Source organism: Pelophylax lessonae, assembly GCF_965119305.1.
Source record: "Pelophylax lessonae genome assembly, chromosome: 1".
In the NCBI taxonomy this organism is placed as follows: Eukaryota; Metazoa; Chordata; class Amphibia; order Anura; family Ranidae; genus Pelophylax; species Pelophylax lessonae.
The window spans coordinates 617654842-617682237 of record NC_138768.1 but is presented as its reverse complement, the minus strand read 5'-3'; the positions used below and the strand labels follow the sequence as shown (position 1 = coordinate 617682237).

Sequence of the window (27396 nt, the reverse complement as noted above, 5' to 3'; positions counted from 1 at the left end):
TCTGTGGTGTGTGTGTGTGCGGTGGGCTGCGCTCGCCGCGCTTTTTAAAGGGGCAGTTAACCCTTTATTTTTCCACATACTTTGGGGCATGGATTCTCAGGAAAGCAAATTTCCTGCCACATTGGTGGGAAGCCAGGGGACTGCTGTTTCCCCCCCAGGGGGGGGATTTGGCTGCGGTTGTGGCTAGCCTTGCTGCTCAGGTGCAAATGCTGGTGGCTGCTCAATCCTCTAAAAGGCCCAGAGTTTCAATTTCCTCTGATTCAGAGGGTGATGGTGATGGGGCTGCTGTGGCTGGGGTCTCCTTGTTGGGGTCCCGTTCCTCCCTGGATCTTGTAGGGTCGGAGGTGGAGGCTGAGGTTGAAGGGGTTGATAATTCTCCCCCGGGCTCGTCTGAAGAGCTTGCACTCATGGATGAATTGGTTGCTTCTATCAAGCAAACGCTGCGATTACAGGATGAGCCATGTCCTCCTGCTGCATTGGCAGCTTATGGGGCGAAGAGAAGACGCAAAACATCGCAGGTTTTTCCCTGCACTGATGATTTTCAGCGCGCTATTAAGGAACAATGGCGTAATATACGCAAGCCTTTTGCTGTGCCACGTAGGTTCAAACTGCGTTATCCTTTCACGCCCGCTACTGACGAGCGTTGGTGTGTGCCGCCTCCAGTGGATCACGCGATAGCGTTTTTGAATAAGTCCACTGCGATTCCTGCTGAGGATACCCCGGTGTTCCGGGATGCCACGGACAAGAGGCTGGAGTCTCTTGCTCGTCATACCTATTCTATTATGGGTTCTATGCTGAAAGCTCTGTTTGCTTCACTTATGGCAGCCCAGGCTGTCGCGAGATGGACGCAGGTGCTTAGACGCGTTTTGGTGGCTGATTCTGCCCCTCAGGTGACATTGGATATGGTGGATCAAATCCATCAGGGTGTCATGTATTTGTGTGATGCGGACTTGGATATGGTTCCGTTGGCCGCACGTGTACACGGTGTGGCGGTGTTGTCTCGCCGCTTGGTGTGGTTGAAGTGTTGGTCGGTGGACCAATCTTCGCGCAAGACCTTAGCCAATCTGCCCTATGACGGTTCTCGCCTTTTTGGCGAATCCTTGGATACGCTGATAAAGGGGATCACGGGTGGTAAGAGCACGCTCTTGCCCCAATCCCACAAGGCTAAGGCGGCTCCTGGTAAGAAGCATGCTTCCTTTCGGCCCTCTCAGGGGTCCTTTCGTGCCTTTCAGTCGCACTATAAGGGCAAGCCGTTCAAAGGTCAGGGCTCCCAAAAGAAGCCGTGGACGGGTAAGCAGAAGTCCGGCCAGTCCGGATCCGCTGCCCACAATAGTGCGGCCTGAAGGGGCGCCCTCACCCGGTTCTGGGGTGGGGGGGGGCGCTTGCTCGGTTTTCCGCAACCATGGCTGGCCCGTGTTCGGGACAGGTGGGTTCAGGAAATCATTCGATCTGGCTACAAGATCGAGTTTCTTTCTCGACCGGAGAGCAGATTCTTTCCCTCAAATCTTCAACTGTCTCCGGAGCGTTTGCGGGATCTGCACCTAGCGGTGCGGGACCTGAGGGCTCAGGGAGTGGTGATTCCGGTTCCTCATCGGGACAGATTTCGGGGGTTCTATTCCAATCTGTTCACCGTGCCCAGCAAGGAGGGCAAGGTTCGTCCGATTCTGGACTTGAAGGCTCTGAACCGCTTTGTGCGGGTTCGCAAGTCCTGCATGGAATCCCTGCTGTCGGTGGTGGCTGCCCTGGTTCCGGGAGAATTCATGGCCTCCATCGATTTGAAGGATGCGTACCTTCACATCCCCATTTTCGAGGGTCACCAGAGGTACCTTCGATTCGTCATTGCGGAGGATCACTACCAATTCGTGGCGTTGCCTTTTGGTCTCGCCTCGGCTCCACGGGTTTTCACCAAGGTGCTTGCACCGGTTCTGGCCTTGTTGAGAGCCCAGGGCATCTCTGTCCTGGGGTATCTGGACGATATTCTGGTTCGGTCTACGACCAGCCAGGGTCTGGAGAAGGACCTGTCCGTCACGTTGCAAACTCTACAGGAGTTTGGTTGGACGATAAATTTTCCAAAATCGACGCTGGGTCCGTCGGTTCGGCTTCCCTACCTGGGAATGATCCTGGACTCGGTCCAGGCGAAGGTCTTCCTGCCGGTCGACAAACTCAGGACTCTTCAGGAGGAAGTCAGGTCCCTCAAGGACGTTCCGTGCTCGTCACTCCGGACGTGCATGAGATGTCTGGGGTTGATGGTCTCGGCTTTCGAGGCGATTCCCTTCGCCCAGTTTCACACGCGGGGTCTTCAAGCGGAGATCCTGTCCAGGTGGGACGGGCGACCACAATCTCTGGATCTTCAGATTTCGTTGAGCCATCGCACCAGAAGGGAACTTCTGTGGTGGCTCCAGTCCCCGACGGTGTTGGGGGGCAAGTCTTTTCGTCCTCTTTCATGGACGGTGATAACCACGGATGCCAGCCTGTCGGGCTGGGGTGGTGTTCTGGGCGTTCTGTCCGCCCAGAGGACTTGGTCGGAGGGGGAGTCCTCCCTTCCGATCAACATTCTGGAATTACGTGCGATAAATCTCTGTCTTCAACGTTGGACGGACAGACTGCAGGGCTGTCCGGTTCGGGTGCAGACGGACAATGCCACGGCGGTGGCCTACATCAACCACCAAGGGGGCACCAGGAGTGCCCGTGCGGCTCGGGAAGTAGCCGACATTCTGTCTTGGGCTGAGACTCACGTCCCGGCGATATCGGCAGTTCACATTCCAGGGGTGGAGAACTGGCAGGCGGATTATCTGAGCCGCCAGACCCTGGACCAGGGGGAATGGTCTCTCCACCCGGATGTCTTTCAGAAGTTGTGCGCGAAGTGGGGTCTTCCAGATGTGGACCTGTTCGCGTCTCGTCTGAACAACAAGGTGCAAAGGTTCGTGGCAACGTCGCGCGATCCTCGGGCAGACGCGTCAGACGCGTTGGTAGCTCCGTGGCATCAGTACCGACTGATGTATGCGTTTCCACCGATTCAATTGCTGTCCAGGTTCCTTCGCAGGTTGCACTCGGAACGCAGCACGGTGATTCTTGTGGCGCCGGACTGGCCTCGCCGGTCCTGGTACGCAGACCTCGTGAATCTGGCGGTCGATGCCCCGTGGCGTCTGCCTCTTCGAGACGATCTTCTGTCTCAAGGGCCGATATTCCATCCTGCTTTACAGTCGCTGGCTTTGACGGCCTGGCTGTTGAGACCGAGGTCCTGAAGGATAGGGGTCTCTCCCCTGAGGTCATTCATACTTTGATCAACGCGAGGAGGCCTTCCTCGGGGAAGGTCTATTACCGTACTTGGAAGGCCTATTTTGCCTGGTGTGAGTCCAGGGGGTTTTCACCTCGCACATACTCGGTTTCTAGAGTGTTGTCCTTCCTTCAAACGTGGGTCGACCAGCGTTTGGCGCTGGCTACGGTCAAGGGTCAGGTGTCTGCGCTGGCCGTTCTTTTTCAACGTCCTGTGGCGTCTAACTCCTTGGTTGGCACTTTTGTTCAAGGAGTGCGACATCTGGTCCCTCCTAGGAGGGATCCTCTGCCTCCTTGGGACTTGAATCTTGTTCTATCCGTGTTACAACATGCTCCTTTTGAACAGATCAGGGAGATCTCGTTGGCTATATTGTCCAAGAAGGTCGCTTTTTTGGTGGCGATCACTTCGGCTCGCAGAGTGTCGGAGCTGGCGGCCTTGTCCTGCAAGTCTCCGTATCTGGTCATTCACTTGGATAAGGTGGTCTTGCGACCTAATCCTTCCTTTCTTCCGAAGCGAGTTTCGGAGTTTCATCTCAATGAGGACATTGTCTTGCCTTCGCTTTGCGCGAAGCCTACACATCCGAAGGAGGTGAGGTTGCACTCTTTGGATGTTGTTCGGGCGATTAGGGTTTACCTTAAATCGACTGAGTCTTTTCGCAAGACGTATTCTTTGTTTGTACTTCCAGAGGGTCCTCGAAAGGGCATGGCGGCGTCGGCTTCTACCATCGCCAAATGGATCAGACAGACCATTGAACAGGCATATGCTTTGAAAGGGAAAGTTCCCCCTATGCCTGTGAAGGCGCACTCCACTAGGTCTCTGAGTACGTCTTGGGCCTGTCGTCATGGGGCTTCTGTGGCCCAGGTGTGTAAGGCGGCGACCTGGTCGACCGTGCACACTTTCACGAAATTTTACAGAGTGGATGTTCAGGCATCGGCAGATGCTTCCTTTGGCCGCAAGGTTCTTAGTGCGGCAGTTCCTTAGGGTCCATTGTTTTGGACCTCTGGCTGTTTGGGATGCGTTTTTTATCCCTGGGTTATTGGTTTTTTCCTGGGTTGTTGTTCCTGTTGAGCAAACTTTTTTTCCTGTTGCCCAGCTGGTTTCCTTCCTTTGGTAAGGTTCCTTTCTCTGATGTGGAGACTGCGTTGCCTTTAGGCGCGGCTGCGTTTCCCACCCCTCATGTTTGCACTGCTTTGGGACGTCCCCATCGTGACGAATATGAAGATGGCGGCGACTGTCGGAGGACGTAAGAGAAAACGGAATTTTTGTAAAATCTTACCTGTAAAATTCCTTTCTCTGAGTCCTCCGACAGTCGCCGCCCCCGCCCCTCTTTTGGGGTTTGGTTGTATACTCTACTGCTATTCCACTGAAACTGAGATATGGATACAGGAAGTAGGAGGGTATTGACTGAGGGGACCACCCCCTGGGGGTGGGATATGTTAAAAGCTTTAATGTTAACATATTCTGTTGCCTAGCTACTCCTACGGAGCAAAGTCTAATACCCCATTGTGACGAATATGAAGATGGCGGCGACTGTCGGAGGACTCAGAGAAAGGAATTTTACAGGTAAGATTTTACAAAAATTCCGTTTTATCTGGGCCAATAATCCCTTTGGGGCGAACCTGGTCCTTTTTGCACGCTATATAGATGACATCCTGGTGATCTGGGGTGGATCTGACGAACAGTTAGGTCAATTCTTGACCTACTGTTCGGAAAACCCTTATGGCATCGCCTTTACTCATGTATTGGACGAAAATAGTTTGGTATTTCTTGACCTTGAACTTCGGGTTGATGATGGGGGCCAGATCTATTCGAAAACACACTTTAAGCCCAGCGCCGGGAATTCCTTCCTACATGCACGCAGCCATCATCACCCCAAGTGGATCAGGAATGTTCCTTTCGTCCAGTTCTGTAGACTTAAGCGGACATGTACGCGGAGGATAGATTACAAGGAGCAGGGCGCAATATTAAGGAAGAAGTTTGAGGAGAAGGGATACAAGGTTGATCATATAAAAGAGGCCTATGACAAGTACTGGTCCCTATATGATACCTCTCCATCTGACATGGGCGTAGCAAAGGGAGGGAAGGGTACAGTTGCCGAAAGGGAAGTGCAGGTCAGATTCTGCACTAGGTTCAACAACAAAGCCCCTGCAATACAGAAAGTCCTGAAGAGGAATTGGAAAATTCTTCAACAGGACCCAGTTTTGAAAGATCACTTACCCTCATACCCAAACCTTATCTTTAGGAAACCTAGGGACCTTAGAAGTTTGGTGGCCCCTAGTAGGGTTAGAAGGGATAAGACGAAAAAAGGGCTTAACAGTGCTTGGGGCCATGTTTTTGATCAGAAGGGTTGCTATAGGTGTGGGGTTACTAATTGTGGCACATGTGCCTACATGTGTCACAGGAAAAAAGAGGTTGCAGCGATTGATGGCAAAATATACAAGATAAACCAGTTCATCAATTGCGGCACCACCCATGTGGTCTATGGGATGTTGTGCCCATGTGGCTTGTTTTATGTTGGTCGGACCACTAGACCGTTGAGGGTAAGGATTGGTGAACATAAGAGCGGTATCACCCTCCAGAAAGATAAATACTCGGTCCCCCGGGATTTTCTGGATGCCCACAATAGCAGCACTGAAGGTCTGAGAGTCTTTGGTATTGAGGCCATCAACAAAGATCTGGATGGCGGTTTGAAATACCAAAGGCTCTGTACCAGGGAGGCCTATTGGATCTTCACCCTGGGGTTCTCTGGTCCCCAAGGGTTTGAATGAGAAGATCGAGCTTCACACAGTGATGTGAGCTCTTTCTCTCTCCCCTCATCTGTTTGTGGCGTCATAGTTTACACCTAGGGGCTGAGTCCATCACCCCTCTGAGTGTCTTTCTGGATCCCATTTCCTGTGTTCGTTGCCCTTTTGAGTCATCTAAAGTCACGTGTCTAGCATCATTAGGTTAGTTCATCTTGATACCAATGCCGACGTTAGAGCTGGGGCTCCTTTCAGGTCCCCAGTTTAGCTGTGGACCGGTTGTACATATTAATTATTATGTGCATACCGAACCTGCCATTTTTTAACATGACCTTTTTGCCATGTGGACATACGAACATAGTTCTTCCAAGTTCCCCCCCCCCCCCTCTCCTTCTAGAGAAGGAGACAGTCATTGTCCTCTATTAATTTATCATATCATATCACTATTCATCATATATTTTATAGAGACATACTTCCCACAGCCACCGTGAGCTTTGCACTAATGTGCAGGGGCACATAGGTTGATCATATAGGCTTCATCTTCATCTCTCCCCTTCCCTCCCCCCCCCCCCCATTTTTGCCACCTTGGCATTGTTATTTTAGCTGTATAATCATTAATATATAGGTGGATATGTGTATCTATGTATATGCATATTCTTGATGGTTTCCCACCTCTCCCCTCCTTTTTTAATTGTTCTATTATGTACATATGTGTATATATATTTATACATGTGTTTGGGTTTTTTTTTTTTTTTTATATATATGTATTTATACATTTTTCATTGTTTTTGTTCTGGTGCCCTTTCATGGACCATGCACGACATGTCCATCTTGTCCCTTGGGCATAAGTTCTGGCCGTATAGACATAGATGCATTCTTGCAGCCCTGTATGGGGAGGTGGGTGTGTTCGGAGAGTATCGTCCTCCCCACTGGCTCACGGCGTCAGTGTTCTGACGCTTGTGGGATCATGCAGGGACCCGTAGTGGAGGAGCGGAAGTGACGCGGGATGCGTTGGAACGCACCCACCCGCACTTCCGGTATCCGGCTTCCGGGTGCGGGTTGGCGTGCGTTCCAAAGGAACGGCACTGCCATGCAGTGGGGGGTGAACATCGGCAAGCCCATCACGCCTCCTATGCCCTCCAGAATGTGCAGAGTCACATCCACAGACTTAGATGATGGATTTAGCCAATGCCTCTGTATGCATGTGGATGCACCTGCGTGGACCACCTTGACAGATCTGCGAAACTCCATTGACCATCTTGTGCTGTGTGGGTAGTGTGCATATGTGTTGGCATCTGGGATCAGTGGATTTAGGTGCTGTCTGGAAGGTAGTGGAATGGACTTTTATAATTTTTCTTTTTTTTTTGTTTTTTTTATTTAAAGCTACAGGTATCAATGTTATTGAATGCGATTTACAATGTGTAATCAGCAACTGTCATTTTGACTTTTTATTCTTATTTTTATTCTTATTTATGTATTTTTTCCTCTGTGTTCAAAATTAAGTGTTTTATTAGCTGCATTTTTATATTGCTGCCGACACAGTCCGGCTCAGCCTAGGAAGATGGGGGTCTGGCCCAGGTGGAGTTATTATTTTTGATTCTATTTTTATTTATTTATTATTTTTTTCCACCCCCTGTTTTCCCCCCACGCCCCCTTTTGGGTGTGGATGGAACAGGAAGGGGAGGGGCCAGCTCCCATTTAATCCCTGGCCTTTCTGGAGTGTGACCCAGCAGCAATTTTTCTGGCTCTGAGGAAGGGTTCGCCCCTGAAACGCGTCAACCCAGCCATAGCAGCCCCATGTGACACACTGCATGCCATTCAGCTTTGCGTGGGATTTTGGCTACCTTGGAGATTTTATGTGCAATATTGATGTGTGTATTATCACACCTGTCTTGTGAGTATACTGTATACTTTTTAATATTTTAATAAATGCTTCCAGTGGTGATGCACTAGGTCGGTGCGCTCCTTTTTCTTTTGTCTTTTTTCCCAGTTTTTTCTGGATACCCTTGATCCTGAGGGGGCAGCAAGACCACAGGCTTCTTCCTATTTGTGTCTGAAGTATTCCTTTTTCCTCCGTCATACTCAACTTGAGCGCAGGAGATTTGCTTTATTACTGACACTCCTTCATGCAGTGTAGGCACTCTAATACAGGAGGCATGTTACTGGCTAGATCACCAGGTGAAAAAGACAGAAAAGTAAAAAAAAAAAGAAAATGAATACTGCCAATACATTTAATGACTGGTAAGCTGCAAATATTACATTTCTGGTTTGGGTTTTAATAATGCTTTCATTTCCAATATTTGTTATCCTTATATCATTTAAAAGAGACAGCAGGGTTGATTTACTAAAACTGGAGAGTACAAAATCTGCTGCAGCTCTGCATAGAAACCAATTGACTTCCTGGTTTTTCTGTCAAAGCTTAATTGAACAAGCTGAAGTTAGAATCTGATTGGCTACCATGTATAGCTGCACCAGATGTTGCACTCTCTAGTTTTAGTAAATCAGCCCCACGGTTAGCTTGCCCATTTAGGGCACAGTGAGTGTCTATGTAAAACCCACCCTCTGACCAGTCTATACTTTTCCCCAATATAATCTCCCTTAACTTATTTTATAATATACAATTACTTTTAAAAATCCTTACTCGCAAGTATTTTGAAAAAAAAAAAAATGCTTCATTATCCAGAGTCTTTGTCTGTGTAAGGCTTGGCGTTTGAGAGTTACAAATTATTTAACTGCTTCCTTTTTCAGACTGCCTCACACTTTAAGGCCCCTTTCACATGGGGCGGATCCATTTTGATGGACTTTGCTTGATCCCCACTGAGCAGGCGGATGACAGGTCCGTCTCTGCTCACTGTGATGAGACAGACCTGTCAGAGTCCCGCTCTCCTCTATGGGGAGATCAGATGAAAATGGACAGCCTGTCCATTTTCATTCGATCCTATCCGATCCGACCTGTTGGACGGAGGGTGAAGGTATTGCCAAATGAGAATGGTACCAAGTTGATGATCTCTGCCAGAGACCGTTTGATTCAGACCAGATTTCTGCACAGAATCTACTATATCCATCAGAGATTACATAGAATCTTCCCTCAGAGATCTCCGAACTGCCTGCGTTGCCTTACCAATGTGGGGGCTTACTTACATATGTTTTGGGAATGCCCTAAGGTGGCCCTATTCTGGTTACAAGTCTTTGTTGTCATTAATCATAGGTTGGGGTTAGCTCTCCAGGTCTCGCCAACTTTGGCCCTGTTGGGCGTTATGGATGATGATCAGAGACCCAGACCCACTAAACTTTTAATTATTTACTGTACTATGCCAAAAGGGAAATTGTTCTGAAATGGATTGCCCCTTCTCCCCCCTCAGTGGTTTCCTGGGAGCATTCTATTGATGAGGTTTTGCCGTTATATAAGATGACTTACATGTTGAGAAATTGCCCTAAAAAATTTGATCGGGTGTGGCAGCCTTGGTTGGCCCCTTCGGGCTAGTCAGGGCAGCCTACCTGATGTTGATCCTGGTGCTTCTGGGCCTGAGGGTGTGGGAAGGATTGTTGCTTTATGCCCTGCTATGCTGTACTGTTCTGTTATTGCTGTTAATGCACTTTGTTGGCTGTTCTTACTGTCATGTATATGCTGTCCAACTTATGAATGTGTCATTCCGAGTATTTCAATAAAGGAACCGTTTGAATTGTAAAAAAAAAAAGGTATTGCTAAATGTCTGTTTTCAGCTGATCTTGTCGAATACATGTCCACTGACATCCGGCTCCCCATAGAAGACGGTGGATGGCCCAATCGCGTCTGCCTGAAAAATGGACAGACGGACACGATTGGTCTGATCAGGTTAAAGGGGCCTAATGCCTCGTACACATGCAACGATTGTTGGCCGTGAATTTTCGGCCAACATCTGATGGGCCAATTGTCGGCTTGTTAGTATGATGCTTCCGACAACTGACTGCGACTTTTCGGCCAAACAAAATCTGGTGTGCATGCTATAAAATTTTTGTTGGCCGTCAACAGAATGGCCGATTTTCCGTCAGTCAGTACAGATTTCGGCAGACAAAAATCAGATGAGCAAGACTGGGCATGCTCAGAGAAGAAAAAACACACGGAAAGTAAACCAGCACATGACATCGCTTCTGAAGTTGGTTGTTGTTGGCCGAGAAAATTTGTGTGCAGTCTAGAGCACATTTTAACCAACACAACAACACTGGACAAAAGACGGCCGATCGGTCGGCCGATAATCGTTGCATGTGTACGAGGCATTAGGCTCCATGCTCACAAGCATTTTTTATAAGTTTAAAAAAGCTAGAAAAAAAACACTGGATGAAAAACACTGATTATAGCATTTTTGTGCCAGCTTCTAGTAGCTTTTAGAAGCTATTAGAAACATTAGCGTTTTCTTAGTGTTTTTACAGTACATGAAGTAGAAAAAAAACGCTAGAAGAAAATTGTTAGTAGTGTTTAGGAGCGTTTTGCATTTTTTTTCTGCCAGGAAAACGCTCCCAAAAACTCTGCAAACACAATTTTTTACTGCTCCTAGATGCTGAAGCTCAAAAAACACTAAGGCTACGTTCACATGTGGGCGCAGTGGATCATGGGCAGAATCACCGCGATTCTGCCCGCGATCCGGAAATCATTGCCCGGGATTTGCAATGGCACTCCAAACGCTGTGCGATGTTGCCGCGATTTTTCCTCCTGCCGAATAGTGGTAACATCGTGCAAATAGAATCGCGGGACGCATGATGCACAAAAGAAGCTCTTGTACCTTTTTTGGGTGTCACGCGCAATGTTACCGTGATTCGGCAGGCGGAAATCGCGGCAACATCACACAGCATTTGGGGTGCCATGGCAAATCACGGGCATCGCACAGGCGTCCCGCGATTTGCAATGATTTCCGGATCGCGGGCAGAATTGCGGTGATTCTGCCCGCGATCCGCTACGCCATCATGTGAAGCTAGCCTAAGGGCTCTTTCACAGAGTCTGTCCATCAGACGGACTCTGTTTATCTCAGCGGGGGATCAATCCGCCGATCCCCCGCTGAGCACGAGGATGACAGCTGTTCTCCGTGCTGTGTGTAGAGAAACAGCCGTCAAGTCCACCTGCATCTCTATGGGGGAATTGGATGGGAGCGGACAAAAGGTCAGTTCTCATCCGATCCGCTGACATCCGATGCCCCATAGAGATGCATGGGGTGACTGTTCAGATCCGCCTGAAAAACTGACAGGCGTATTTGAATGGTTTTCCTGTGTGAAAGGGGCCTAATAGTCTAAAGTAGTGTGTATTGACACATAGGATAACACTACTTAGCTTCTAGGAGCAGAAAAAAATGCTAAGAACAGCATCTAGTAGCTTAAAAAAATGCTAGTGTGTAAAATGTTAGACAACTGGATTTTGGCAGACATCCATTAATAACAACACACTATTAACATAGTAACACCACTCTAAAAAAATTACATCCCTTTCTTATTAGGATACAACATTTTGGATCACCCCTCGTTTGCTTTCATATTGGGGGTTGATTTACTAACAGCAAATATACTGTTCACTTTGCAAAGTGCACAGTTGCAATTGCCTATAGCTATTTTGAGTCATTTTTAAGGTTTTTGGACACATGATAAAATTCACATTTTAGATATGATGATTAGTTAAAACCTCTAAACATTTTATATTTCCTCAAAACAGAGACCCTGAAGAATAAAATAATTGGTAGTTGCAATGTTTTATGTCATACTATTTTAGCTCAACAGTTTAACACATTTTTAGTAATAATGCACACAAACACAATACATCACCCAATGTTGTAGTAAAATGTAAAGGATTAGGTTGTGCTGAGTAAAAACATACAAAACATGTCAAGCCTTAAAATTGATGCTATCCATGAGATAGCATCAAACTTTGGTATGCAAAATTTCCCATAGACGATTCTTTAAAAGCCTTTAAAAATCTTCACTATAGAGTTAAACTGTAATTGTTCTTACTCCAACGTGTGGCAATACCGAATATGTGTAGCACATTCAAAAGGTTTTCTAACGTTTTGTGTTACATTCATTTATATGGAGGCAGGGGGCTTTCATTTTATTTTTATTTTGTTGGAGTCGAGTTAAATGCTTGGGTTAAACTTACATTTTTTAAACTTTTTTTTTTTTTCTTCTAGCTTTTTTGATATCATATAGGGGTTGATAAGCCTTTGATGAGTGCCTGGATAAACACTCTCCAGTGGAAGCAGGCAGCTCTGTGCTGTTTTACTGCCTGCATTTTTATCCCCCCCCCCCCCCCCCCACCCAGCAATACAGTGAGTACAATGGCACTTATGTAACGCGCGCCTAAAAAATAGAGGTCCCGCATTGTGCAAAGGAATACTTACAGGGCTCTGTGTCATGTATAGTTTATCATGCACACTGGGGTAGATTTATTAAAACTGTTGCTTTCAGAATCTGATGCAGCTGTGCATAGTAGCCAATCAGCTTCAACTTCAGCTTTGGCAATAAACCTTGGAAGCTGATTAATTTCTATGCAGAGTTGCACCCGATTTTGCACTCTCCAGTTTGTTCAATAATGAGCACTTCCAATGGGGAAGCCTTCACTATTGCCTTCTGTAATAGTTCTATATTGTTTGATTCTAACCTGATCATGTAACATTGTGCCCGAATTGAACAATGAGCTTCTATGGCTTTCTGTATCAATCTCTGCACAGTGGTAGCTCACCAGTTATACGTTGTCACTGTGCAGTTTGTTCCTAATAAAGGGAGATCCCAGCAGGACCTCTATATATGAGGCACTGTGCACACATTTGCAGCGCAGGGCAATGTACCATGTATAGTTTGTCTGACCCATTGTCTGAGACATTTACTTATAGGCCTGTATTTCCTTCTGTGTGTATTAATGAGTACTTCCAATGGCAAAGCCCTCATTATTGCCTTCTATAATAATCCTTCATCACTTGACCCTAACCTGATCACTTTAAACTGTGCTCAAATTGGACCTATTGCTCATTGAAATCAGGGAACGGCTACCCTAAGCTAAAAAATACTCTGATATCAGATAAATATTAAAACACTTGCACTATGCAGTTGCAACAGCGTCATAAATCAAATGAGTGTTGTTGTCAGTTTAAAATGCCTTCTTAGGATCAGCAGAACCAAGAAAGTGCCATATGCATCTTGTCAAAGTGGATAATAAATTAATAGAACCTAAAATCGAATGTTATTCGCGCTTGTTCCAGAGTGAGCCGTAATCACAAAATGGCATGCTTGTTAATAGATGAACATAGTGGAAATAGGATTGGTCATGGATATTATTGTGTGCACTCTGTAAAGCATTGCTAATTTAAAAAAATGACAGTGTCAACATACTGTTCTTCTAAATACTTTAAATCTGTATTTGTAAACTGTATGTAAAAAAGTCAGAAATCTTTTGAAATCTATTTATTTGAGAACAATGGTGGCAGCCCCAATCTTTAAGAAGCCAAGCTCATTATTCTTATGTATTAGTGAATATATTAATCATTTACATTTAAACAGAATCTCACCATCTTTAGTCAATCTATGTGGTCAGTTTTAGTATAATTTCACAAAATCTGCCCTTAAATTTCCACAAACACTTGGACCACAATGGCAGGTTAGGTATCAGACTGGACTGTTGCTCAGTCAGGATTGTCCTATAAGCTGGTCATACATGGATCAAAATTCAGCCCTTCCACCAGGGACAGGACAAATATCGATCCATGTATGGGCAGGCCAGTTTTACATAAATTGATCTACAGATCAACTTCTGTACAGCTAGCCTGTTGGATTTTACCCGATTGATCAGTGTCACCGCACCGCCTATAGCCAGCATCACTGATTATTGTATTCTGACAACAGAGAAGTCGCCCCACTGTCAGAACACAATAGTACAGTGGGAGGATTCGGATAATTTTATTTTTATTTTTTTTGTTTTAACCTGCTGGTTGAATGAAAAAAAAAAGATTCATAAAAAAAGCTGCCTTAGACATGTTTTTTAGGCACTGGTAGATTCAAGGGTGGTGATTAAGCAGCTTACAAAGGATGAAGAACAAATTATGATTCATGTAATGTTTCAGTAAGGGAACTAGTTGTTTTGTATGGTATACTTTAGTTGATATAACACAGTACTACAAGTGATGATAGATGAAATGAAGACTTGTTCATAAGGCTGCCTATATGTTTTTGTGCTTGCTTTTAGCACTTATGAATATATGAAAAAACATTAAATAATTTCTAATGAATAAATCCATTTGAATCTTGTAATATTGTTTTTCATTATTCACAGATTCTGTTCTTCTAATGAAAGCGCATTCTGCTATATTCTACTTTTTATTTAATTGTACTATAGCAATTTACTGTTTTTGTTAAAATGTAGTTTCATTTAGGACACCGTGTCGAAAAAGTTAAACCTTCGGTTAGGTTTTTATTATTACTTGTGACCCCATCGGGGAGATCTGCTCTCGCTTTCTGACTTCCAGTCAACATAGCAAGTGATATGAAAAATCCCTAATGGGAGTACACAAACAGTTGTCAATAACTGAAAAGCATTCTAGTCTTCCCCAGCCATACACAAAATATGTTTTTAATGCTGTTGTTGCAAAAATTCACCCTTTCTCAGCCTTACAGTGGTTCTAAAGGCAGAAGGGTTTTTACCGTAATGCATTCTATGCATTAAGGTAAAAAAAACTTCTACATGCAGCTCCCCCTCCCTGTACTCACGAGAGCCCAATTTCGATCCAGTGATGTGCACAAGAGCATCGGCTCTCTCCCTCCTCATTGGCTCAGAGATAACAGTGGGAGACATTGGCTCCTGCTGCTGTCAATCACAGCCATGTTCTGTGTGTCTATAAACAAACAGCTTGCTATAGAGGCACTTGGGAGGGAGGAGGAGCCAAAAGCATCGTTGGGTAACCCAAGAAGAGGAGGATCATAGCTGCTTTGTGCAAATCCATTACACAGAATAGGTAAGTATGACATGTTTGTTTGTTGAAAAATAAAAAGTGATCCTTTACAGTCACTTTAAGCTGGTCATGTATTGATATATTTCTTTTGTGCAGCCTTTTGGATTCCTCCACCCACAGAAATGACATGGGTGGATAAATCCTCCTGCTGTACTATATCCTGACAGCAGCTAGCGCCAGCTGTCAGAGTACCCAAACAGTGCCTGTAGCCGATTGGCATAGTGGATGGAGAGGAAGCTGAGATCCCAGGAGATGTTACAGCTGGAATACACCCGTGACAAGTGTGTAATATAGGCTGCTTACCAGAGGATACTGCCCCCAAATCAATGGTCAGGCCACACACACGCTGAGATATATTATCTGTGAACTCCTTCCTTTGGAACCCTATGTAGGGGAATCTGTCTCCTCCAGAACCAGTTAACACAAATCCAGGCACATATATATCATGTATGGGAAAGAAATATGGAGACCCATAGCGTAATCCAGTTATGAATAATCACTAAAAATGTATTCAAGGTTGCACTTACATTCTGAAGATAAAAGCATTGCATCAGTAAAACACATTAGATCCGCGGCGTCCCGCGTGTAGTACACAAGCCAGGCGTCTAAGGGGCGTGGTGGTTGAGCGTCAAGTACCGCCCGACCGGTTTCGTCATACGTGACGTCGTCCGGGGCGTGGTTGAGCCTTACTATATTGTCAGTGGGACAGGAAGTGAGGGAAAATGTCTCTAATGACAACACAGACAGCAATAAAATCTGATAGGTGTTCCAACTCTTCCCATTTTATTCAAAGATAGGAAAAAATGTTTTGGAGGTTTTCTTTAGGTGAAAACATGATGAAACACTTGTTTATCTACTTATGTTTGTATCTTTTTCTCAACAGAGTTACTGGTGGAGAATTATTTGAAGATATAGTAGCAAGAGAATATTATAGCGAAGCAGATGCCAGGTAAGTTTACAGGTATTTGAGTCTTACCTACTCTGTGAGTGTATTGAAAGATATTCCACTGGAAAGTAAGGAGTCCCCAAGTGTTGTAGTACCATTGTTAGAAGCACTTGGTTTACATATAGGCCGGTTTGGTGATATGAAGTATAAAAATGACTAGGCTTACCTTGTTACAATTGGCCTATTGATCTCTCATTTTAAAGGCTTTCAATGTGAAGCTTTGTAGATAGATTTACAGCCCCATTCACCCCTGAGTGATTTAAAGCATAATTTTAAGATTCATCAGAAATGTGTTGTAAATCTTGTGTAGATATTCAATACTAGGATTTCCATTATTTTTTATTCATGCCCATTCACACCGAGCACATGAGCTTCTTTAGGGTTAGAGCCATGTGTTTTGGCCCTAATACGCTTCAATGGGTGAAACACACAAAACTTTTTGCGCATTTTCTTGATTGGTAACTTGTTTTTATTGGGTAAAAATAGTTTAAAAAAAGCACGCAAGCTTAAAATGAAGGTTTAAAGATGCCTGTATATGGACAAAAAGGAAAAACGCCTGAAAATGGCCTAGACGTAATTCCTTAGTTAGATCCGGTTTACCCCAGATGTGGTGGGGCTGCCTTGGCATCTGTTTCCAGCGCAGCCCCAACTCATAGACAAGGGAAAATTGCTTTCTGTGGTGTCAGTTGTGACGCACTGGACACTGGAATCATCGCATCGGCATTATGCCGCACTGCGTACACCGGCTACCAAGCATTCAGTGCAGCTCGTTAGTGTAAGCAGACATTTAAAAAAAAAAAAGAAAATATATATATATATATATATACATGGCGACATCTAATTTTGAAATGTGTTGAGAGTTGTCCCTACCTTTAAGAATAGCATGGGAAGGGACAACTCCTAACATATTTACAAATTAAATTAAATGTTGACATATATTTTTACCCCCTTTCACACGGGGCGGATCTGTTTGGACAGACTCCGCTTGCTCAGCGGAGATCACTCCGTTGATCCCCATTGAGCAGGCAGATTACAGGTCCGTCTCCACTCACTGTGCAGAGACAGACCTGTCAGGGTCCCACTCTCCTCTATGTGGAGATCAGATGAAAATGAACAGACTGTCTATTTTCATATATTCCGACCCACTGTTTTCAGCAGATCTCGTTGGATTGGATGCCAGGCGGGTGTCAGCGGACTCATGTCCGCTGTCATCCACCTCCCCATAGAGGACAATGGGTGGCCCGATCGGGTCTGCCTGAAAAGCAGACAGGCGGACCCAATCGGTCCGATCGTGTAAAAGGGGCCTTACTCATATGTGTGTCTCTCCTTCTCTTATAAGAATGTCCACACAGTTTGTCAATTTAAAAAAAAAAACATTTTTGCAGGTGATGCAAAAGTCTAAGCATCTGCATGTTTGTTTTTTATACAAGGCTTGCATGTCACCTATACACAAATGGTCTTGTATAAAAGAGCTAATAACCTGGATTTTTTTTTTGTAGTTCAGGGCATCTCTGATGCTACAGACATATATACAGGTGTGGCTGCCATAGTGGACCTGCGCTTACTCATCACGCTGAAATGTCCTCTTGCAAGCCTTGCATAGCTGTGCCTTTACCATTGCAAAGCATCTATCCATTTTTTCACTTTTTTTTTCAGAAACTGAAATCCCATTATGTCATACATGTAGTGTGTAAAAATGCACACGCATATATTTCTTTCTTTTTTCGCTGCCTCTATCCATTCGGAACAAATTCCCACCTACTTGTTACTGTAAATGTTGCCACTGTGACAGGAATGGAGGGACAATCCCCAATGGGGACAGAAAAAAACAAACAAATGGGTTCTGACCTTCCTTGTTCTATCCCGACCTAAAAAAAAAAAGTTTTGGCTGGAGTTTCACTTTAGGTTTACTAAATAACATGTCCACCACATTGAGTTTCTCTCTTTCTGTAGTTTTACATTTTCTAACAAGAGCCAAGTGTGGTCATGCATTTTCTTCTCTCAGCCATGGAGTTCCCTACTCATGACTTCAGTTATCTGTTAAGTGCATCAGAACGCAGTAGTCATTGATGTGACAATGATTCTTCAATCCATATGCATATATGGTACCTTTTACTTACAAGAATGTGTGTCTGTTATGTACATATATGTATATGTAATGGCGATAATGTACCTGCCTCAGTAAAATACAAGGCTATTAGAGGTATTATATTAATATAATGCATAACACTGCTTTTCCGAGTATGATTACATAGGCCTTGGAACACAAAGGCTCTAAAATCTTATTTTACAGAAACAGAGGGTACATTATCCCATATATTACACAAGTTTCCCTTTAAAGTGGAGAACAATTGTTCTATTCACTGATGTAATGTTTAGATATTATCTTTACTTGCAGTTTTATTAATTCTTTCATGAAATACATTCAGAGTTATGTGACTTGGTTTGTACCCCTATTCACTAATAACATTGCATTTTTTATAAATATGTGTTACAGGCGTGGCATACCTTTCTTCTTATAACATTTTTATTATACGGAAATTGCATCCTTAAATTTGGTGTTAAATTGGTTTGGCTATTGTCAAAATATATTATTTTACATATGTTCATAAAACTTGTGTAATATATGTATGGAAAGTTATCATATGCATATATCTATAATGTTGTAATCCTGTGCCCAATATGTGTTTCAAAACCCAAGCACTACTCCCCAGTTTTTTTTTTTTTTGTGAGGTTATGAAACACAGCACTAATCACACATAAGCAAAACTAGATAAAGTGTATATTACATAAAATTGATAAGCCTATTGATTTTAAAAGGACCTGTAGCAATTTGACTCCTGGGCGCCAGCGCCTCCCGACCCTTTAAGGGTTTTCAGGAGGCGGGGTGGGGTCAATAATCGTGTGACTGCCGTGATTGTCACATGATTAGAAAGCCCTGCAATCAAGAGCTTTCTGTTAACGAAATGTGGTATGCAAATATGCGGCCACTCGGCGCTAAGGTCCACCTGCCAAGAGGCCGCATATTTGTGTGCCATCAGCGCCAAGAGGTTAAAAAGGTTTTTTTTTTGTTTTTTTTTGCAATGAAAGCATACAAAATGCAGATCTTGCAGATTTTTTCTGTTAATTTCCCCTTATGCTATTGTATTATGCTGCATTGGAATATTTTATAGATTCCTAATGCTGACTATACTGTACATGTAGCAATGGAGGAGATTTACTAAAACTGGTGCACAGAGAAGCTGTGCATAGTAACCAATCGGCTTCTAACTTCAGTTTGTACAATTAAGCTTTGACAATAAGGCCTCTTTCACACGAGCGAACCGGTCGGGTCTGTCTGTTCGTTTTTCAGGCGGACCTGATTAGAACACCTATTGTTCTCTATGGAGAGGCGGATGTAAACGTGTCCATCTAAACCCGTCTGCATCCAATCTGATCTGGTCCACCAAAAACAGACCAATGTAATGTTTATCTATTACCCATCTGTGTAGGGGATCGAATCAGATACCAGTTGGATGGAAACAGACAGGTAGTTCATTTGCATCTGACCGCCTCATAGAGAACCGCGTGCTTTGTCCGTGCCAGCTCTGCATAGCGGAGCGAACACTGACTTGTCATCCGCCTTCTCAGTGAGGATCAGTGGAAAGATGCCAAGCCGAGCAGGGAGATCCACTTGACAGAGTACGTAAAGGGGCCTTAAACCTAGAAGCTGATTGGTTACTGTGCACAGCTGCACCAAATTCTGTGTGCGCCAGTTTTAGTAAATCTCCACATATGACCATTAGAAATTTTAGTAGATTTGGTGAAATATTATATTTTTTTAAAAAAGAGTTATTAAATGGGCAGTTTAATTAAACTGTCATTTAATCATAGCAAATTGATTGGCCTTCATGGGAAATGTAATCAAATGCAGGTGCCTCATTTTTTTCACTCAGAGATAGCATAAGGTTTGATATAGACTGGCAGATCTTGCAGGTACATCCTGCTGTGGATTTGTTGTGCCATAGCAATTAATATCATGTGAGGCTGTGTTTTTTTAATAAGCAATAAAAAAATCACTTTTTCTTTTTTCATCTGTCAGGCTCAGCATTACTTGAAATACTTGGATCACTAGTGCAAAATGTGCTGTATTTTGCTAGCCTAGTCACAGTGTATATCAAAATTATTTAGGGTCCATGCATACTGGGCTTAAAAAACGCTGTTCCTAGAGGAGTTTAGCGTTTTGCCAGTAGAAGCAGCTCAATATTATCCTATGTGTCCATGCATACGTTTTTGAGAGGAATTTTCTGGCAGAAAAACGCTAAATACTCCTAAACACCTGTACATAAATGTTTTATATGAGCGTTTCATTTGTGCCAAAAAACTGGCGATTTCATTTTTAAGTCCAGTGTGCATGGACTCTGAGGGTGTGTTACCAATTGGCAAGGCTTTCCCAGACTAGATGTGCCCTAAGTTTTCCATCTCTAAAAGCTAGAAATCAGATTTAAAAATAAATATTGTCTAGCCTCTTGTCTACTGGGCACTTTAACCCCTTCCTGCCCAGGCAATTTTCAGCTTTCAGGGCTGTCACACTTTGAATGACAATTGCGCGGTCATGCAAAACTATACGCAAACAAAATTGTATCATTTTTTGAGACCGATAGAGATTTCTTTTGGTGGTTATTAATCACCATTGTGTTTTCTTTATTATTTGCTACACAAACGAGAAAAAAAAAAAAATAAGACGTTTTTTCTTAGTTTCTGTTATAAACTTTTCTAAAAAAAATATTTTTTCTCCTACACTGATGTGCGCTGATAGGCTGCACTGATGGCCACTGATGGGCTTCACTGGTGAGGTGGCACTGATAGGCAGCACTGATGGGCGCTGACAGATATCACTGATGGGCACCTAATTGGCAGCACTTGTGAGCAGTATTGGGGCTGCACTGACGATCAGTGCCCTTATTATCAGTGTAGATGTCCCCTGTGTGGATTTCCTGGATATTTGCTCTCTTCTCCTAAGGAGAGGCCTGCTGATAATTGGCAAATCCTATTTACAATGTGATCAGCTGTTTTTGGACACAGCTTGTCACATGGTAAAGAGCTGCTGTGATTGGCTCTTTACCTTGATCTGTAATCAGCTGTGTCTGTGCCGATTCGTGCTGCAGCGGCACACGGGAAGCGCGATCACCGAAGGACGTCAATAGATGCCCTTTCGGCAATGGGAGCCCGCGTTGTATCCATCTTTCAGTTATAGTATGGGCAGGAGGTGGCTAGTTTAAGTATAACTTAAAGCGGAGCTCCACCCAAAAGGAGAAGCTCTGCTTGTTTGCACTCCCCCCCCCCCTCAACTGCCACATTTGGCACTTTTTTGGGGGGAAGCGGGTACCTGTTTTTTACATTCCCACTACCTGATAAGATCGCCGTACGGTGATCTATGTCATGTCCAGTCCCTCCTCCTTCTCCCAGCTGCCTTTGGGACCTGTGTGTCCCAGAAGACGGCAAGACCATTCAAAAAGCGCAGAGTGACTCGCCCATGCGCAGTAGGAAACTGGCTGTGAAGCCTGAGGGCTGCACTGCCGGTTTCCCTTACTTGCAATGTGGGCGCCTGCACCCAAAGCCGATGGATGAATAGGCTTGGGTTGCTGACATCGTGGGATCCCTGGACAGGTAAGTGTCCTTATAGTAATACGTTTCAGAAACATTTGTATGTTGTTAGGGCCAGTATTCAGTGATGGCCTTCAATCTAATAAATATTGGATTGCTCAAGATATCCATTAGTGCTTGTAACATTTGGATCATTCAACTGAGAGGAACCTCTAATTACTGCATTAAGAAAAAGGTTTTCATTAACATTATTGACTTGTTATATTTCCTCAGAATACAGATTATAATATGTTTCTAGAACAGCCTTTTTCAACCAGGGTGCCCAGGCACACTGGGGTGCCTTGAGGTTTCCTCAGGGGTGCCTTGGCAAAATGTCTAAAAATTGTCCCAAAATTGTATACAAGCTGGAGGGTGGATGAAGCCTTTTAGTTACACAAAGCCATGGGTTTTCATTGTGCACCAAGACAATCTTCTAGCCGCCGGCGTCCTAACAACCAATGACCCTTCCCTGCCCCTCTCTGTCAGCACTGGGGTCACATTAGCTGAGTGATGGAGAAACACTGAGGGAGAAGAGAAACATTGGTATACTAATCGGTACCAGTGTGAAAAAGTGTATTGGATTTGGAAGAATAAATCACCGCTAACGTTGGGTGTCTATGTGTGAATGTTGATACAATATGTAAGACTGTTAGAATATTTTTTTACATTTTAGAATGGGGTTCCCCAAGACTATCCAATATTTTAAAGGGTGCCTTGACTGAAAAAAGGTTGAAAAACACTGTTCTAGAAGACCAGGGGTCAACCCAACATTCTGAAGTAACTTTCACATAGAAATGTATTTAAAATAAAATTGGCCATAATGTATTTCACAAAAGTGAGATTGCTCCAGTAGAGCATGGATAACGTAGATGTGTTCTACATCATGTTGAGTGCTGTTTATTTGTTACATTGCTCTATTGGAAAAAATGTCTATTAGGCTAAGTTAATTTAGTCACTGGAAACACTGTAGCTTGTAACAGGACCTTGTGATTTTTCAAATATGAATTTAGCCACTTCAGTGTAAATGTAAAAAGTGCAGGGATCTGAGGTTTACTGTACTTCCAGAAACTGTTGCTTTAAAGATAGTAGAGTAGGGACTTCCTTTAGAATGTAGTGAGGTTTTTCGAGTTACATAGTTAGTCTGGATGAAAAAAAGACGCAAGACCATCTAGTTCAACCAATAAAAGGGGGAAAAGAAAAATAATCCTAAAAAAATAAGTAAATAAATAAAAATCATATAATCCCATATACACAATCCTATTCTCACAGAGGAAGGCAACAAAAAAAAAAACAGCAAAGCATGATCCAAATTGTTCCAGCTATAAATGTTAGTATCTACTTATTAGGTACATTTAGGAAATAATGAAGACCTTTTTAAAGCAATCTGCTGAGCTGGCCAGAAACACTTTTGAGGGAGTCTATTCCACATTTCCACAGCTCTTACTGTGAAGAAACCTTTCTGTATTTGGAGATTAAATATCTTTTCCTCTAGATGTAAAAAGTGTCCCCTTGTCCTCTGTGATGACCTTACAGTGAATAACTCAACACCAAGTTCACTATATGGACAACTTATTTGTATTTATACATGTTGATCATATCCCCCTTAATCTCCTCTTCTCAAGAGAGAATAAATTCAGTTCCTCTAATCTTTCCTCATAGCTGAGCTCCTCCATGCCTCTTATCAGTTTGGTTGCCCTTCTCTACACTTTGTCCAGTTTCCCAATATCTTTTTTGTGAACTGGGTCCCAAAACGGAACTGCATATTTCAGATGAGGCCTTACTAATGATTTCTACAGAGGCAAAATTATATCTCTCTCTCTCTGGAGTTCATACCTCGCTTAATACAAGAAAGGACTTTACTTGCTTTGGAAACCTCAGCCTGGCATTGAATGCTATTATTAAGCTTATGATAAACTAAAAACCCCAGATCCTTCTCCGCTATGGATCCCCCCAGTTGTACTCCACCTAGTATGTATGATGCGTGCATATTCTTAGCCCCCAAGTGCATAACTTTACATTTATCAACATTAAACCTCATTTGCCACATAGTTGCCTAATAAAACAGTGCACTGAGGATGGCTTCTAAGTTGAAGAAATCCTGTAAGGACATAATTCCACTGCATAGCTTGTCATCTGCAAACACTAAAATAGTACTTTTTATTCCCCGACCCTATTACATTTATAAATATATTAAGGGTCCCAACCCTGAACCTTGGGGTAGACCACTGACAAACTAGACCATTCATAGTACGAAAGAATCATTAACCACTACTGTTTGAATTCTTTCTTAGCCAGTTTTCTATCCATTTACAAACTTATCTTTTCAAGCCAGTAGACTTTGCCTTACACATTAGCCGTGTGTGGGGAACTGTGTCAAACACTTTTGCAAAATCCAAGTATTCTAAGTCCACAGCCACCCCTCTGTCCAAGGTTTTACTTACCTCCTCATAAAAAGAAATCAGATTTGTTTGACAACTTCTTTCTATCATGAATCAATGCTGTCTGTTGCTTACATTTTTTTTTCCAGCAAGAACTTATCTATGTAGACTTTTATTAAGCTCTCCATGATCTTACTCCCTATAGAAGTTAAACTAACAGGTCTATAGTCACTTGGTAAAGACTTTGATCCCTTTTAAATTTAGGCACCACACTGGCCTTATGCCATACCCCTAATACCATTCCAGTCATTAAAAAGTACCTAAAATTAAAGAGGTTCTAAACCAAATTTTTATTTTTTTTTTATTTTCATCCTGAAAGAGAAAGACATAATGAGCTAGTATGCATCGCATACTAGCTCATTATCAAATACTTACCTTAGAGCGAGCCCCCGCCGTGCCGCTCGCTTACCTCTATGACGGGCGACATGTCCAGTCGCCCGTTTTCCGGGATCGCAGCATCCGGCCATCTGATTGGCCGGAGCCGCGGTGACATCACTCCCGCACATGCGCGCGGGAGCCAACGGTCACGGCACGGGGCTCTGAAGGAACGGCACGAGCGGCCGTTCCTTCAGAGCGCATGCGCCAGTGACGTCACTGGCTGCATGTAAGGTAAATATCTCCTAAACGGTACATGTTTAGGAGATATTTACAGTACCTATAGGTAAGCCTTATCATAGGCTTACCTATAGGTAAATGTGTCAGAGGAGGGTTTACTTCCTCTTTAAGAAACAATGGCTTTGAAATGGTAGAGCTCAATTATTTTAGGATCAGTGGGTGTATGCCATCTGGTCTAGGTGCTTTTTTTGCCTTTTATTCTGTCTAAATATTTTTGGACCCTATCAAATTTGAGCCATTGTGGGTTAAGAAAGGTCTATGCAAATTTCTGGCATGCTTGGCAATCTCCCTGGTCAGTTAGAGCATGTGACTAACCTTTTTTCTTTTTTTTTTTTTTACCTTTTCTATTTTAGTCCAGAACAGCTTGTCTCTTATTGCTGTTAGCATTCTCACTGACTAGACTAGGTTTTCTGGCTGTTTATTTATGTATTCTGTATTGCATATAAACATTATGAGGTGTCCTTACTTATGGTAGAATGCCACATTCTGACATTAAAAGTGCCATGCCACTGCTACACTACATTGTGGCAAATGTGAAAGGTTAGAGCATTCTACTTTAAAATAGGTGTGTATCAGGAGCTTCCTAAGCGTGCAGCCACATCCACCTATACCACAATGTGCTGTAATACCCAACTGACTAGGTTCTGTTCCTTTAGAAAATCATATTTAGAATTAAAAGTATGGGCTTTATAACAAATGTCTTTGTACAAGCTGAAGCATGAATTTTGATTCCTATAGAAAATGCACAAATTTGATATACATTCTCGTTGACCTTTTGGGGTTGATTTACTAAAACTGGAGAGTGCAACATCTTGTGCAGCTGTGCGTGGTAGCCAATCAGCTTCCAGCTTCAGCTTGTTCAATTAAGCTTTGAAAAAACCTGGAAGCTGATTGGTTTCTGTGCAGGACTGCACCAGATTTTGCACTCTCCAGTTTTAGTAAATCACCCCCTTTGTGTTAGTGTTCATTATTTCATGGGAATCACTGTATGTATCCAGACTCCATTGCTGTCTCTTGTTCAGATACACAATGCAGCCATGGTAGACCAAGACTGCCTTGTACTCACTATAAGCCTTCATGGTTGTATAATGCTGAGCTTTACCATTCTCACAGACCATTTACACAGGTTTTCTGTGTTGGTTGCGAGTATACATACTCTGCATTTGACATCAAACAAAGCGCTTACTAACTATCCTGATTTAGGGCTGTAATTCTACAAATTTTATTTAATTTTTTTAATCTTTGTAGAAGATTAAAATAGTTCCTTTGTTCATTTGTTTCTGATTTTTCTCACAAAGTTCACATTTCCATAACCCTTCTGTGATCAACCCTTGATTAACTATGAAAATAGTTATTTTATTTAAAAAAAGCAACACAACAGTGTTGAAAATGTACTTATTATTCACTAGTCCCTTATTACTAAGCATGGAATGTGCATGTTCATTTTCCTGTATGTAATTCCATGTATAGATAATAAGTACACTTTCTTGTACTTCCTGATCACATGATAAATGACAGCACTGTTATATGTCTGATGTGTGCATGTTCTGTCCAAATACAGTGTTATTCAATTCTGCTTGATACATGCAAATGTCTTTGTGTATGTTTTCTGTTGATTGTACATTGTTAATATTTTGCCTTTAATGTTTCCCCTTCCGTTCTGCCCTTGTATCTTCACAGTCATTGTATACAGCAGATTCTAGAAAGTGTAAATCATTGTCATCTTAATGGCATAGTTCACAGAGACCTAAAGGTCAGTATCTGGTGCTAACAAGTTGCCTAATGCTATGCTTAGGGTGGAAATGGCTGAATTGTATATTTTTCTGCCCGTTCTTACCCTTCCTCTCTTAAAATGTTACATCAAGGTATGTGCATGATGTCTGCAGGCTCCATATTCATCATGGCTAGCAGTATAATTAGCTAATAGTTATTATAATTGGATGGTGTGTATATATTGTGCATGATGTATTTTAAGAGTTAAGGTTTGCCATGACATTTTATGCAGTCTGCAGACTTCACCCCCACTTCTGTCCTCAGACCTTGGGTTACAATTGCAAAACAATTGGAAATATGTAAGAATCGGTTATTTCAATAAAAAAAATGACATTTTGAAGTATTGTACTAAAAGTACACCAATGTATTGCCATTTAAATACCTGTGCGGGTTTGCTTGGCACTCTTCACATTATTTATTTATTTATATTTTTTAATCTCATGATATGTAACACAGATAAATAGTGGGTCATTTTAAAGAATGCCAGTTGTTTGCTTGTATATTTGAACCCAGTCTTCTGAGGGTGTACAGACAGTGGGTGTAAGCTTGAAACTAACACACACCCCCTGGTGTTTGCATGCAGTCATTGCATTCAGCAGATCTTGGAGGCTGTGCTGCACTGTCATCAGATGGGCGTAGTCCATCGAGATTTAAAGGTAAGTGACCGCTTCATGAAATGTAATCTTTGATGGAATGGCAATGTTTGGCTACTGTTCAGCATGTGTGACTCTGCATTGTATGTCATTGTTCTAGCTTTCCTCCTTTGATCAATTTATGGAAGCATTGACTATACTGTAACATTTTTTAAACCACTTGAATACTAGCCTATGTAGACCTCATTAGCAGGCCATTTTTCACTTTTCAGCGCTTTGATAGTTTGACTGCCAGTTATTTGATCATGTACCCAATTTAATTTTATAACATTTTTGTGACACTGGTAGAGCTGGTGATTTTGAATAATGTTTGGATCTACTACATAAAGGGAAAAAAAACTGAACATTTTAAAAATAAATTTGATGAT

At 43.1% G+C, this 27396-nt stretch overlaps 1 protein-coding gene across 9 annotated transcripts in view; it reads left to right on the top strand.

Moving 5' to 3' along the window:
• The window catches only part of CAMK2D (calcium/calmodulin dependent protein kinase II delta), a 446499-nt gene that overhangs the window by 268136 nt on the left and 150967 nt on the right, over positions 1-27396 (top strand). For 5 of the 9 annotated variants that reach the window (XM_082254338.1, XM_082254333.1, XM_082254336.1 and 2 more), the window contains exons 5-6: positions 15862-15927; positions 26283-26355. In XM_082254338.1, the coding sequence (XP_082110464.1) occupies positions 15862-15927; positions 26283-26355 (139 nt within the window). Of the gene's footprint in view, positions 1-15861; positions 15928-26282; positions 26356-26958; positions 27032-27396 lie in introns of all 9 variants that reach the window. The other 4 variants (XM_082254334.1, XM_082254332.1, XM_082254339.1 and 1 more) reach the window with 1 other exon arrangement.